General features: G+C 37.3%; 1 protein-coding gene across 1 annotated transcript; it reads right to left on the minus strand.

Moving 5' to 3' along the window:
- Positions 1-10,803: 10,803 nt before the first annotated feature.
- On the minus strand, positions 10,804-12,543 carry LOC131436396 (uncharacterized). The gene has a single exon (XM_058605099.1). It carries the CDS (start codon positions 12,513-12,515, stop codon positions 11,811-11,813), a length of 705 nt encoding a protein of 234 aa, XP_058461082.1. The 5' UTR covers positions 12,516-12,543; the 3' UTR covers positions 10,804-11,810.
- Between the last annotated feature and the right edge of the window lie 4,120 nt (positions 12,544-16,663).

Consider the following 16,663-nt stretch of genomic DNA (forward strand, 5'->3'; position numbering starts at 1 on the left):
TATAAATTTCATGTAAATTGTTTGGCGTAATAATTTATGGCCATTCGAATCATTTTGGGCTATGCTAATTCCTGAATACCGGCTCTGGAGGTACCATAAATAATGACGAAAAACTCTAAAGTGGAACTTACTTCGACATCTCATGGGATGTTCAATCGATTGTCGCACGCTAAGATTGAAATTCGATATGTTTTGCAGTTTCGGCATTACAGGGTAATGAGTGATTAAAATCTCAATTTGCCGTTTAAAACGACGATAATTAAAATAATGTCATGAGAACTAAAACACCTAAGAATATCCATGCAAAAACACATGCGTATTGATAAAAAAAGGTATCATCTCACTGCTAGGTGGATTAATCACGTTTTTAGCACTCGGACGACGGTTTTGAGGTAGTCAGGTACATATTAGTTCCGATTATCTACTGGACGAGTGTAAAAGGTAAACATTGATTGAAAATCGTTCATTTCTTCTAGAGCTTCAGACGGAACTGGATGTCGTGGTGAGGTTCTCCCACCAACGAGGTGAGGTTCAATTATGGTTGTTTGTTGATTTTTTTCGGTGAGAATTGAAACACTGTTCTTAACGTTTTTTGTTCAGCATAACGTTTCGGCCTACTACTCTTCAGCCATAGTCGGACGCCTACAACATATATTTTTCGTCATTAAGTACATACATTTTACAATTCAAATACAAATTTACATCAAATAACAGTCACAAGAAAAGCAAACAATCGACTTACATTCAACAAAACTTTTACAATATTCAATCACTCCATTCTATCATTCGTTCACTCACTGCCGACGGCTGGGTTATCGTATGCTTCTGACCGCCTATCATCCTTACTATTCCAATACTGTCGGAACTTAGCCACCAGACCATTGTACGTAGTGCAGAAAGTTCCACACTCTCTCTGGAGATTGACTGTTCTCTACTCGCCGAGTATTTTTATGTGAAACATTTCTGCTGTAACTCTGCTCTCCTGGTTCTCGATTCGTTCCAGTATTCGGGTGTTGGCAAAGTCGAAGATGTGTCCTTCTTGTTGTGTGTGTTGAGATAACCCAGTTCTTGCATCTTTTTTCCTCGTATCGTTCTTGTGTTCCGCTACTCTTGTCTCTAGTTTTCTTCCCGTTTGTCCGATGTAAACTTTGCCATCGTCTGTTCCGCATGGGATTGTGTACACCACGTTCGTCTGTTTCCCTGGTGGGATTGGATCTTTTAACTTAGTGAAAATTTGATTCTTAATTTTATCCCTCGGTTTAAAATCAAGTTTTGTGCTGTACTTTTTTAAAATTCTTTCCAATTTTTCACTAAGTCCAGGGATGTACGGAACTGCAACATACGACTGCGCTAGATCTTTTTCTTTTTCCTCCTGCAGGCTGTTGTAGTGTTTGTGGACACGTTCCTTCAGTATTTTGCAAACAAACCATTTAGGGTAATGGTTTATTTGTAAAATTTCCTTGACTGTTCTTATGGCTGATGGACGGTTCTTACAGTCGGATAGTTTGATTGCTCGATCTATTAGTGCAATCGCAGTGTTGCATTTGTGCGAATAAGGACTTTCGGACTCAAAATCCAGATATCTCCCATCAGATTGTTTGGGTAACCATATTCGTTCGATGTGATCGTTGTTTCGGAACAACATCATATCGAGGAATTTGAGTTTTCCATCTTCTTCATTTTCAAAAGTAAACTGAAGTTCACTATGGAAACTATTAAACGACTCTACGATGTCCTGAATGTGTTCCCTTTTTTCCCACACAGAAGCAGTCATCGACGTATCGTCGATACACATTCATTTGTATTTGTTTTTCCTCCATCATGGTTATGCATTGCTGCTCCAAACGTTCCAATACTAAATTGGCAATAACAGGCGATAATGGTGATCCCATTGGTACCCCGAAGGTTTGCGCATACACTACGCCTCGGTGTACGAAAAAGGTAGACTCCAACACAAGCTTAACCATGTCCAAAAAACTATCCCGATCAATGGTTGTGTGCTTTTCTATTTCACTCCATCTGTTACTTAGGCACTCTAGCGCAAAGTCGATCGGTACGTTTGTGTATAGTGACGTGACATCCAGCGAGAACAAAACCTCATCCTCTGCTACATGTACTCCTGATATCTGTTCCGCGAACTCGAAACTGTTTTTGAAATGATGTTTGGTTTTTCCTACTATGTTTCCAATGATTCCGGATAGAAATTGTGCTACTTTGTATGTGGCTGATCCTATGGTTGATACTACAGGACGGAACGGTCTGTCCGGCTTATGTATTTTAGGTAAGCCGTAAATTCTAGGGGGATTACAGCTTGAAATTTTCATCATCCTGTGCGTACGCCAATCGATGAATTTATTATCACGCCATTTGTCTATTATTAATCCAATTTTCTTTAGGATTTTCGTAGTTGGGTCCGATTTTAACTGTTTATACGTTGTTACGTCATTCAGGCGGTTCGCCATTTTCATTTCGTACTCATTAGCCGTAACGATAACCGTTTTGTCCGAAAGTCCTTATTCGCACAAATGCAACACTGCGATTGCACTAATAGATCGAGCAATCAAACTATCCGACTGTAAGAACCGTCCATCAGCCATAAGAACAGTCAAGGAAATTTTACAAATAAACCATTACCCTAAATGGTTTGTTTGCAAAATACTGAAGGAACGTGTCCACAAACACTACAACAGCCTGCAGGAGGAAAAAGAAAAAGATCTAGCGCAGTCGTATGTTGCAGTTCCGTACATCCCTGGACTTAGTGAAAAATTGGAAAGAATTTTAAAAAAGTACAGCACAAAACTTGATTTTAAACCGAGGGATAAAATTAAGAATCAAATTTTCACTAAGTTAAAAGATCCAATCCCACCAGGGAAACAGACGAACGTGGTGTACACAATCCCATGCGGAACAGACGATGGCAAAGTTTACATCGGACAAACGGGAAGAAAACTAGAGACAAGAGTAGCGGAACACAAGAACGATACGAGGAAAAAAGATGCAAGAACTGGGTTATCTCAACACACACAACAAGAAGGACACATCTTCGACTTTGCCAACACCCGAATACTGGAACGAATCGAGAACCAGGAGAGCAGAGTTACAGCAGAAATGTTTCACATAAAAATACTCGGCGAGGAGAGAACAGTCAATATCCAGAGAGAGTGTGGAACTTTCTGCACTACGTACAATGGTCTGGTGGCTAAGTTCCGACAGTATTGGAATAGTAAGGATGATAGGCGGTCAGAAGCATACGATAACCCAGCCGTCGGCAGTGAGTGAACGAATGATAGAATGGAGTGATTGAATATTGTAAAAGTTTTGTTGAATGTAAGTCGATTGTTTGCTTTTCTTGTGACTGTTATTTGATGTAAATTTGTATTTGAATTGTAAAATGTATGTACTTAATGACGAAAAATATATGTTGTAGGCGTCCGACGATGACTGAAGAGTAGTAGGCCGAAACGTTATGCTGAACAAAAAACGTTAAGAACAGTGTTTCAATTCTCACCGAAAAAAATCAACAAACAACCATAATTGAACAAAGTTGCGGTGACCAGAACAAAAAAAGAGGTGAGGTTCTCCCATCAACGAGGTGAGGTTCTCCCACCAACGAGGTGAGGTTCTCCCACCAACGAGGTGAGGTTCTCCCATCAACATCAGTGAATGTCAGAAATTTATCTCGTGCAGCATTTTGACCGTTTCTTTCACTGAAATATTCAAATGAAATAATGAAATCAAAATTCTGCATGTGGCTATTAAAAACCATAAGTATATACAGGGCCGTAGCTACAGCTTAGTGGGATCTGTAGCAACAAGTAGATTTGCCCCCTCTTCTTGAAAGACCCTTCTCGTTGGGGACCCTGGTGCACCGTCCCACCTTCTCTATACTATATAATATACCCAAATAATTATGCGAAATTTTACTTCACTATACTGTGTACGGCCCATCGGAAGTCAATGATATCCATCGGAGTTCGAACTCAACTCGTTACTCTCCATCACGAACGCCTTTATAGAAGGTTCATTTCAGAATCACAATTATTTTATCATAAAGAACTATACTGGGTATTTCGTAATATTTGTGTGTCAGAATGTTTAATGTAACTAATCTGTACTTTAGTTTGGATGTATCGTTTCAAATTCTAATAGTGTAAAAGGGGTAAACTTGCAGAATCCAAATCTCTGACATTACACACTTGTACTTTTTGTAAATCCTTAACTATGTTTATCATAGCAGGATCACAAGAACGTTGATATTGTCGTCGACGAACGTTTTTCAACCGAATGAGCAGTTGAAGATTGTCATCGATGATAGGGGAATTTAATTTTTAGGAAAGTTTTGGAAACTGGAAGATTTCTAGCTTCGAAAATATAATGATTCAAATTATATATTGCTGTGTCGATGCCCGCAGAATTTTCTAAAATAATTTCATGATCCACAAGATTTCCAATGTGAGATGTGTATTCCAACCAAATTAATCTATGATAGTTGAATATATAACTGATTGGATTTATTATAGCTTCGTTGGAAAGTCTGAATGTTACATGAAGAAGATCTTAGTCAAAGTCAGCATGTGTAATCGGTTCACTACAAATGTAACTTTGATCTATTAGAACTAGACCAATTATAGAGGGATTTTTCACGGAAGAGAAACAAGTCGGATTACTGAGATGAAGAACTTTCGGTCGATATCTTTTGAATTTTTGTAAATCGCATTGGAAATGGCAAATATGCTCCAGCGATAGAATAAATTTCATGAATGGTTTCAATTTCGATTCCCAAGCTTTCAATAACTTTAGTATTGAAAGAAGGTAAAATTCGATGTTTAATTTGCCGTTGGACAAAAATGGCAACTCCACCACCCATTCCAGTAAACCTGTCAAATCGATGAATCACATAATGTGGATTGCTTTTCAATTTGACATTTGGTTTTTAGAAATGTTTCTGTCACAACGGCAATATGAGTTTTGTGAATTTTAGGAAAATTATGAAATTCATCTTCACTCGATTTTAAAGATCGAGCATTTCAATGTAATATATTCAAATAATTATTGAAATGCTTCAAAAACTGACGTATTCATTTGGATGATCATTTGAAAAAGTTGATCTTGTAGGTTTTATTCGTTATATCGCCTAAATCGACTTCGTTTAAAGATGCGACTGGTATTGAAGAAATACTGGTAGGTAGATGTCTACCTGTTACGCTAGTGTAACCTATTAATAAATTGTTTTCGTTAGAAGACGAACTGGAAGGTGTTCCGGTTTTTTGCTTGTTTACATTATAAGAATTAAGTGGTAGTCGTCTACCTGTTGCGATAGAGTAACTGTCATTAGAAGGAGATGATGACGTAGCCAAACTACCTGCCAATAAATTGTTTTTTTAGAAGACTAATTTGAAGGTGTTTTTTGTTTTACATTCGAAGAAATAAGTACCTTAGAAGATTTAGGCGTGGAATTTGTATCGTTATTTTGACTTTTAGGTATGTTCTGTAAATTTAAGGTAGTTGATTTGACTTGTTGTCTAAGCGATCGAGCGTTTAAATTTTTTCCCCTGATAATTAGAACATGAAAATTTATCAGTGGTTTCATTCATTATACAGACGTCTTTCGAATGCGATTTACCAAAATTCAAAAACCGTATATCCATATGACAATTTTTGGTTACATGGCCGAAGCCTTGGCAACGACGACATTGCGTTAGGTTTGCAATACCATTATGTCGTTTATAAAGTGTATTAGGTAGAGTTTATGGGAAGCATCCAGAGCGTGGTTTAGAAGTACCATTCGCTCTTTTTTCATAAGTATTACTTGGGAGGGGGCAAAACCAAGCAATTCTTTTAGTTCATTTTTAATTTCATCAGTACTTTGATCATTTGATGAGCCTTTCAAGACAGCCTTGAAGGATCTATCTGATATTATATCATATGAGCAAAATTCATGGAGTTTCTTAGACAAATATCGTATAAGACGTTCGTTATCCTCCAATCCATCCACTTCGTCCGATTTGTAATAATAATACTTTTACTTCCGGGAGAAAAGTAGAAAGCTCAGTACGGAATGCTTGGAAGTCGGAAATCATCACCGTCACTGGAGCCTTCAAAAGACCGAAGCCTTGAATCAATGAAAACTCTAGGTAGCCGGAAAAAGTTTTCAGGAGCCAAGAGCTATTCGCGTGCGGTGCGAACGACTGTTCAACACCGACTGAATTATCACAAATACACGCAATGCTTAGCAATCTTTTTTTTTGTTCATCGCTTCGGTAAACAGAGATTAGAAAGCTGAGTGTCTGTGGGTGTCCTCAAGGTGGTGCACTATTCCCACTTTCATGGAATTTAGTCGCTAATGGTTTGTTAAGGACACTTAATTACCTTGGATTTCCGACTTACGGTTTTAACGACGATTATCATATATTGATGATCGGTATAAGCATCAACACTCTCTTTGATTTAATGCAGCAAGCCCTGCGATCTGTTGAGCAATGGTGTTGTCAGGTTGGATTTTCTGTAAATCCGGGCAAAACATCAATAGTGCTTTCACTCATCGTAGGATAATCACAGAAGTTCTTTGGTTCAAAGGTTACTGTGATTGATCAAGTTTAATACGTCGGGTTTATTCTTGAATCAAAACTGAATTCGTCTGCTCACATTGACTTCAGGATAAAAAGAGCTTGCATGGACTTCGGCCATTCATTGGATCTACACAACTATTGTTAGACCAATTTTAGCATATGGATGTGTTGTATGGTGGCAGAAAGGAGAAGTTGCGACAGGTCAGTCAAAGCTAAATCATCTCAAAAGGTAGGAAACGACAGAAGCATTCACGACAACTCCTACTGCTACCCTTGCGGCGCTACTGTGCATTAAACCATTACATGTGTTCCTAAAACAAGAAGCATTATCTTGTGCATACCGTCTTAAGGTTACAGGGATTTGGGACAGTAACCCTATAAACTTTTCTACTAGTCACACTCACTTGTGGTCTCAAATGGTTACCTGGGATGAGTATTTACTCGCTCTTAGTGTCCTAACTCTCACATGCAGTTTTCCTTTCAAAACATTCAATGTAAGCTATCCTCTTCGTGAGGAATGGTTGTCTGGTTGTCTGGAACGACAACTTGATGAACACATAGTTTCTTATACGGACGGATCTCTATTGAATGGTTGTGTTGATGCTGGTGTCGACTGTCGTGAAATGAGGCTAGAGCAGTCTCATTCACTTGGTAGATACTGTACTGTGTTCCAAGCAGGAATCTACGCGATTCTGTGTGGAATACAATCGGCACTTCAGCAGAGAATCTGTGGTAAACAAATGATTCACGGTCGAGTCTAGTGATTGCATGTCGAAGCCAAATTGAAAACCTCAGCATTTCAAATGCTGTTTACTTCTTATGTGCTATTCTGGTATTACTGAAATGAATGGGCTGATGAGTTGGCTAGAGCTGGTGCAACGAATGATTTCGTTTGTCCTGAACCAGCTTTACCACTTTCAACTGGTTGAATAAAGCACAAGATTCGTTCTCAGACAAAAGCATGTTTTTAGATTTGAATCTGAGAATGCCAAAGTGTCTACTGCATTTTTTTTTCAAGCATCATTGCAGTATTCTGGTCAGAGCTCTGACTGGAATCCTAATATTTTTTTAAATTCAATAATGTAATATAATTTTAGGCACACTGCTTAAGCTCTAAGATGCCAAGGATATTGTCCAATCTTAATTAACGACTAACTTAAAACAAGAATATTATCATTAGACTATGTCATCTAGGGTTCTCGAAAATCCAGCTTTCAGCTGGCGATTGGCAGTAGTCGATGAATTGAATATTGCATGAGTCTTCCAGATGACGTTGGTAAATATCTATGTTGGCCGCATCCTTCGGTCCGTGTGGGTCCGCGGGAAACACCCCCAGGCTACGAAGGCCCGGCGAGTGGTTCGCATGCTGGACTGGAGCGGTCTTCCGTGGGCGATGATGGTGATGTTAGGGAAGAAAATGAAAAAGTAAATATTGTGGAAATGGGGTAAAAAGGGGATGTGGGAACAAAATGTTTGAGAACGACAGAGATCTAATTAGTTGCCATCGAGATGGTGAAGAGACAGGGAAGGGGAAACGAAAAAGTTAGTGACAAAAAAAAGATCTTGTTAGCTCCAATGAAGATAGTGGACAGGGACGGGGATCGAGAGAATCGGGCGGATGTTAGTGTCGAACCTGTAGGTGGAGATTATACTTTCTGAGTGAGCAATAACACATTAAACGTGTATATCAATGTGTTTATAATACTCTTATATTAGAAGCATGTATAAACTATCCCGACTCGCCAAAAATCCCGAACCGGAACCTCAGGCGGTCTACCTCGGGCCTTAAGGGATTTCAGTAGCTTTGACCTGGCGCCACGGTATTTTGATATTTTTTCTGTACCAGAAAGTGGTTTTAAAAAAAAAATTTCCGAGATGACACTAAATGTCGACGTTCCATGCAATTCTAAGATTTTTGCATTAAAAAAAATGTTCGATTTCGGAAATTTCATGTACTTCCCCCTATGATGCTTTTTCAAGATCGAAAATTCTCAAACTTTTACCGCTGGGCAGCACCCCTTAGCCATGTCCGATTTAGCTCAAATTTTGCATGAGGCCTTTTTTCGAAGTGCTTAAACTTTTGAACAATAGCGCTTCAAGAAATTAGAGGTGATTCCAAAATATTGGCACTCTTATATACATTAGAGCGGTAAAAAAACTACACGTTTTGTCGTCACTTATACCATTATATCCCCGGAATCATAAGTCACAGCCATTTGGTCTTCGAACTTGATCAATGATCTAACAATAGATTTCAAACGGGCCTAGACTTGTTAAAATCGGTTCAGCTTTCTCCGAGAAACTTGCGCGGTAAAAAACTACACGTTTTGTCGGTTACGTCATTTATACCATCATACCTCCTGAACCAAACGTCACAGCCATTTGATCTTCGAACTTGATCAATGATTTAACAATAGATTTCAAACGGGCCTAGACTTGTTAAAATCGGTTCAGTTATCTCCGAGAAACTTGCGCGGTAAAAATCTACACGTTTTGTCGGTTACGTCATTTATACCATCATATCTCTGGAACCAAAAGTCACGGCCATTTGATCTTCGAACTTGATCTATAGTCCAATAGTAGCTTTCAAACGAGCCTAAGTTTGTTAAAACCGGTTCAGTCATCTTTGAGAAAATTGAGCGCGTATAAATATCTTCGAAAAGTGCACACACATACACACACATACATTTTCCAATCTCGTCGAACTGAGTCGAATGGTATATAACACTATGGGTCTCCGAGGCTCCATTCGAAAGTCGGTTTTCCAGCAATTCTAATACCTTTCTATAGAAAAAGGCAAAAAGGCAGTATGTTATCCGACTTCACATGTTCAGATCTGGATGACCATTTATACACGTTTTTATTGTGACAAACCACTTATTTTGATGTGAACCAGTAAAAAGTAAAAATGTAACTCAATAACATTCGTTTAGGAAAGATGAAGCTATATCTATTAACATATATCTAGGAAATCAACTTGTAGAAAAATGCAAAATTGTACGAGATTTTGGCGTAATCTTAGACTCCAAGCTCACTTTTGTGGAACACTACAATACCATAACCAATAAAGCAAAAAGCATGCTGGGCTTTATTAAACGCTTCAGTCATAACTTTCAGGATCCATACACAATTTAATTATTATACAGTATATATGTCAGACCTATTTTAGAATATTGCAGCCTAGTATGGAATCCATACAATATTACTCACGAATATACACTTCGTAAATTAATCTGGACGGCATTTTCTTTACCAACATACAAAGCACACTGCTTCATTTTATCAGCGACATTATTTCTCAACGCATTCAATCACCTTCTTTATTATCGCAATTGAGTTTTTATATACCTAGCCGTCAATTACGAATCAGGAAATTATTTTTAGAAAGAAACACTAGAACAAATTATGCAAAATATAGCGTAATCAATCGAATAATTCGCCACTACAATCAATATTGCGAACATCTTGACCTTGGTATGTCAAAAAATGAAATGAAATCCCAGCTTAGTCGCAGAAATAATGCGTAGTATCTATGTAAACATTGTAAACCATTTATATGTAGTCTACATTTGCTTGACGAAATAAATAAATAAATGAATGAATAATATAAAATAATACAACATAATATAATATACGATAACATAATTCATTACAGTGTCATATGCACCATTTCATAGGTTCATCAGATGCCCTGATGTCCTGGTGCTCTTGTTCCAATTGATTTATTATTGTAAGTTTATTAAGAAAATGTGTGTGCTCGGTTGGCGTCACCTGGCGTGTTCGCTCACAATGTCATCACTTTCACGTACATATGACATAAAATATGCAACTGATAATCAAATTACAACACAACCTAAATTGGCAATGATATATGAACTGGTGGAAAAATATGATAGCATTTCTGACGAATCGCCATTTGAAAAACAGCGACTAGGAACGAGGACGAAGTGAGCACCATCTTATTGTGACAAACTATTTATTTTGCACGAATCCGAGCTGAGACTGCTTTTGAAAAAAATGTGTGCATTTTCGCATGCACTTTCGTCGAACCTTTGTTACTCAAAAACTGTAAATTGTACCCAAATGCTGTCTAAGAAGAAGTTGTAGGAAATTAACTGGGCACACAAAAAATATTCAATAAAGTATTAGTTGAATGCTTTTTAAAGAATCTGAAAAAACAACAAAATTAAAGGTAAAAGCATTCCTTTATTTATTTTGTAAAGGTTATTGAAACCAACGTTTGTCAATAATTTGATTAGTATCTCCTTAGATTAGATATTAACTTATGCACTAAAATATGATTTTACAGCTCAAGAAATCATAGCGTCTATTATCCTAAAAGTAATCGCTGTCGAAACTTTTACATTTTCGAGGAACTAAGGATTACGCAAAATAGGTAATATGCCATCAGCTTTTTTTAGTGTATTCAAAAATAATCCGTCCGTAAGAATCAGTCCAGAGTTGAAGTGTTCTCTTCATTCGTGCAAAACGAATGGTATTGAACTGACAATTATTTGCTTTGTTTACTCATTGCTACGCAGGAAGACAGTTGACTAACTATGAACAATAAATTTTCGTTAGTGATAACGTGTTTATTGTTTTACAATGCGGAGCATTTTCGTAATCTCTTGAAGAATGCAAATTCAATATAGATATAAAGAATAATTTTGAATACTGGAAGGATCAGAACTGAAATAGTAGAAGATAGAAATTTCTACATAGGTTGTCTGCCACTGGCGTGTTATTCAATTTTAATGATTCTTATATACATTTATCTAACTTTATTTCACAAAATTAAAAAAATGGACACATTTGCAAAATCCATTTTTACCGATTTTTTCTCATATATATTATACATTTATACTAAGATCATTTTTGAAACAGAATGATTTACAATTGATCTTAGGCGATGTAGAATTTCAATTCTCGCTCAGAGCATTTAACCTAGGACACTTTTCCCTGATGATTGAAACAGTTGAATTTGGACGCAGTGACTTGAATGTACCAATGCAGATAGCTACTAGACTTGTTTTTCTAACACTCATCATGTCAGTATTGAAGATTTTATAAAGTAATGGAGCAGAGTAAATATCACTGAAGAGTTTTATTCGTAATCTGTATTTCGAAAGAACTGTATTTTTTCGGGATCTCATAAAACTGGACGACGTAATATCTTGTATATAAGCCAGTAATTATATTTGAGGTATTAAAAAAATGTGTTTTTTTTCATCCCTTTAATCTTTACTTTTCGGATACTGAATGTAGTTTACATGATATAGTATTGCCGGGCAAACAAACAGAAAATGGTACATAGTAGATGTATTCTTTTAAACAATCATGAATAGTAGGTTTTTCGTTATTGCAGACGATGTATTTGGTACAATCGGTAGGGTGTGCCATCTTTCCATTGACCACGTTGTTACAGTTGATTTGAGTGATTGTCGTTGTTTCTGGCGAGTTTGTCGTTGTTTTTTTTATAGACTCGGTCGTTTCAGGCGAAGTGCTTTCAAAATCATCCATTATCGTCGTGGGTGAATTTGTGCGGGTTGGCACACTTGTCGTTGTAGTTAGAATAGTAGAATTACCACCAGTTTCGTAATACGGACAAATATTTCCCTCAAACTTGATACAGGTCTTCATTATAACATCATAAATAAATTGTGGGGCACACAAATACACATCCCAAATAGTTCCTGATCGACAATTGTACGCACCATTACAGCAGGTAGGGAAGTAGTCCCATATGTTATCTTCTTTTCCTTCACAGGCTGTATTTGGAGGAAAATCTTCTTGATAAAAGATATCGCACCAGCGTACCACTTCTAGATCTATCGACCTTTTTTTCAACGCCAATCTCGCGTCGGAAGCAACAATGATTTCGCCAGTAACGAAAACTGCCAAACTGCACAAAACCGTAGCTTTAATTAGCGTTGTTTTCATTTTCATTCCTTTTACTTATTCACGAAATAGCTATCAAATCTATACTGAGGAACATTGCTTGAGCTCAGGGTAATTTTATATCGTTGTCTTTTTTATGGGTGCAATAACGACATGTCGGTTGCCTTAAAGATTATCTTTTTGGCCGGATGTTCATTTCTGGTCGTGATGATTCAGAGTAAATACTGTAAGTGGTACTAGTTTTGTTGAAACCAGTGCATGCTATAGACACTAGATTAATATTCGATGTAAAATTTTACCAATTTGAAGAGAAAAGAAGAAAGTAATTATAATTGAACCTGTTTTCAACCATTTTTCATGTAACTTTGCATAGGAAATCTTCTAGCTTATAATAGTGATACAAATTGGAAAATCCATTATTTTGCCTTTCTTTTAAAGGATTATTTGGGTTATTTTTACTTCTGGTTTTAGAAGTACAGGGCGAAAGTTTCCAAAAACAAGATAATTTTCAAAATCAACACTCTTTAGTCTTATTGTTTTCCGATTTTAGCATCTGGAAGCAACGGAATTAATACATGAGATATGAAAAGAAACTTATTTTGTTTTATTACATTGTTGTTATAGTTGATGAGAAAGGAAACATTACACTACTAGGAGAATTAATACAGTTCATGTGATTGGGCATAAAAAGTCATGTCGGATTTTTCATTCGGAAACTCACTCTCAGTCTTCAAAATTAAAGTTGCAAAATAAATTACTGCTAGAAATGTGATCGGCAATTCGAAAGTCGGTTATTTCCCCAACCTGTTTTAATCCACCAAAATCTGTTTTAATCCAGAAACCAAGGGATTGCTTGTGCATTAACTAGTATAACATACATAATAAAACAGTGCTTTGCTCGTGTAGGTCATCCTTAAGAAAACGAAGTGGGTTCACTATTATATGCTCTTCCGGCATCGGAACCCGAGAACCGGTATAGTCGAAGTCGGTTCGTACGGCCTCCAACTAACATGACGTACAAACTCTACTAGTTTTTATTCAAATTTTGAAGATATTATTCAATTTTGCCATCGCACTCTAAATGACGATTTAAATGCTTGTTGTATCCGAAAATATGCAGTAATTTTTGGTAGGACCATAAGACCTTTCATTTGAATATAAGTTTGTGGAAATCGGTCAAACTATCTCTGAGCAAAGTGAGTGAGCTCCATTTTGGTATATATGACCACTATTTTCGGTGGTACCGGGAACCAGGATAGCCGGAATCGTTTTGCCTTTCTCTATAGAAAGGTATTAGAATTGCTGGAAAACCCGATTTCCGAACGGAGCCTCGGAGACCCATAGTGTTATATACCATTCGACTCAGTTCGACGAGATCGGAAAATGTCTGTGTGTGTATGTGTGTGTGTGTATGTATGTGTGTGTGTATGTGTGTGCACTTTTCGAAGATATTTGAACGCGCTCAATTTTCTCAGAGATGGCTCAACCGATTTTAACAAACTTGGGCTCGTTTGAAAACTACTGTCGGGCCATTGATCAAGTTCGAAGATCAAATGGCTGAGACTTTTGGTTCCGGAGATATAATTGTATAACTGACGTAACCGACAAAAAGCGTTGTATTTGAACGCGCTCAATTTTCTCAGAGATGGCTGAACCGATTTTAACAAACTTAGGCTCGTTTGAAAGCTACTGTCGGCCCATTGATCGAGTTCGAAGATCAAATGGTTGTGACTTTTGGTTCCGGAGATATGATTGTATAAGTGACGTAACCAACAAAAAGCGTTGTATTTGAACGCGCTCAATTTTCTCAGAGATGGCTGAACCGATTTTAACAAACTTGGGCTCGTTTGAAAGCTACTGTCGGTCCATTGATCAAGTTCGAAGATCAAATGGCTAAGACTTTTAGTTCCGGAGATATGATTGTATAAGTGACGTAACCGACAAAAAGCGTTGTATTTGAACGCGCTCAATTTTCTCAGAGATGACTGAACCGATTTTAACAAACTTGGGCTCGTTTGACAGCTACTATCGAGCCATTGATCAAGTTCGAAGACCAAATGGCTGTGACTTTTGGTTCCGGAGATATGATTGTATAAGTGACGTAACAGACAAAAAGCGTTGTATTTGAACGCGCTCAATTTTCTCAGACATGGCTGAACCGATTTTAACAAACTTGGGCTCGTTTGAAATCTATTATCGGGCCATTGATCAAGCTCGAAGATCACATGGCTGTGACTTTTTGTTCAGGAGATATGATTGCATAAGTGGCGTAACCGACAAAAAGCGTTGTATTCGAACGCGCTCAATTTTCTCAGAGATGGCTGAACCGATTTTAACAAACTTGGGCTCGTTTGAAAGCTACTGTCGGGCCACTGATCAAGTTCGAAGACCAAGTGGCTGTGACTTTTTGTTCAGGAGATATGATTGCATAAGTGACGTAACCGACAAAAAGCGTTGTATTCGAACGCGCTCAATTTTCTCAGAGATGGCTGAACCGATTTTGACAAACTTAGGCTCGTTTGAAAGCTACTGTCGGACCATTGATCAATTTCTAAGATCAAATGGCTGTGACTTTTGGTTCCAGAGATATGATTGTATATGTGACGTAACCGACAAAAAGCGTTGTATTTGAACGCGCTCAATTTTCTCTGAACCGATTTTGACAAACTTGGGCTCGTTTGAAAGCTACTGTCGGACCATTTATCAAGTTCGAAGATCAAATGGCTGTGACTTTTGGTTCCGGAGATATGATTGTATAAGTGACGTAACCGACAAAAAGCGTTGTATTTGAACGCGCTCAATTTTCTCAGAGATGGCTGAACCGATTTTAACAAACTTGGGCTCGTTTAAAGCTACTATCGAGCCATTGATCAAGTTCGAAGACCAAATGGCTGTGACTTTTGGTTCCGGAGATATGATTGCATAAGTGACGTAACCGACAAAACACGTTGATTTTTATCGCTCTTATATATAAGGGTGCCAAAATTTTGGGATCTCCTCTATTTTCGTTAATCTCTAGTGCTCAAAAGTTTAAGCACCTCGAAAAAAGCCTTCATGCAAAATTTGACCTAAATCGGACATGCGTAAGGGGTGCTGCCCGGTGGTAAAGGTTTGATATTTTCAATCTTGAAAAAGCACCAAAATCGAAAATTTTTTTCGATGTCGAAACTCTTAAAACTGCATGAAACATCGAAATTTAGTGTCATCTCAAAAAAAATTTTTTTATGAAAAATCAACTTTCTGGACTTTTCATATTTTTTCCCAAAAAGTCGACTTTTTCAAAAAAATTTTTTTTCGAGATGACACTAAATCTCGACATTTCATGCAATTCTAAGCCTTTTGGCATCAAAAATTTTTTTTCGATTTCGAAAATTTCATGTACTCCCCCCTATGGTGATTTTTCAAGATATATGAAAATTTCATTAAGTGGACTAAGTAGGCTTTCTTTAGATTAGCATCACTGTTCTCATACAAATAGGCAACGCAAATGTCAAGTACTAGTTTGGAATAATGATGCTGACTGTGTTACATAAACACTGAAGCATGTTTTTGTGAACTACTCGAATCAATCTGAATCAATTGGTGTCAAAATTAGTATCCAAATTTATTTAATAAAAGTATGAAACATATTTTCATGAGACTGTTATGAAAGAAGAGAAAGGCATTATCACACCACTAGGTGGATTAAGAAGGGTTTTTTCACATAGACTCAACAAACACCTAAAACATTACCCAGGATACCGATGCAGAAATTGTCTGTAAAGATCATTTGTGCCAATTGTGTGTTTGTATGCGCCACAGATAAAGCTGCTGCTGCTAATTATTTTTTCTTATCTAGAGTGGTTCGTGTGATTTGTACCACACGGTGCAAGTTTTTGAAGAGGCTTGGCGATCGGTTTAAGAACAAAACAATCGTCATAAAGGGATTATGATATACATTTTGAAAATAATATTTTTTTTTGTATCTTTGCTAACAATGAGAAATAGATGAAATAGTGATATACGTGCTTCAACTTGTATGGCGCGTGATATCATCGGATATCAAGTAAAATCGCATATCACATGACATGATACTATACAAAGCGAAGCGAAGATATTGGAACCGATTACATCGCAATCTGTTGCAACAGAAAGGTCAAATTCCACAAAAGGAATAATACAAAGCTTTCCTCATGTGAATCTGGTTGGCATTTCAC

The sequence above is a fragment of the Malaya genurostris genome, chromosome 3 (assembly GCF_030247185.1).
Source record: "Malaya genurostris strain Urasoe2022 chromosome 3, Malgen_1.1, whole genome shotgun sequence".
Taxonomy (NCBI): Eukaryota; Metazoa; Arthropoda; class Insecta; order Diptera; family Culicidae; genus Malaya; species Malaya genurostris.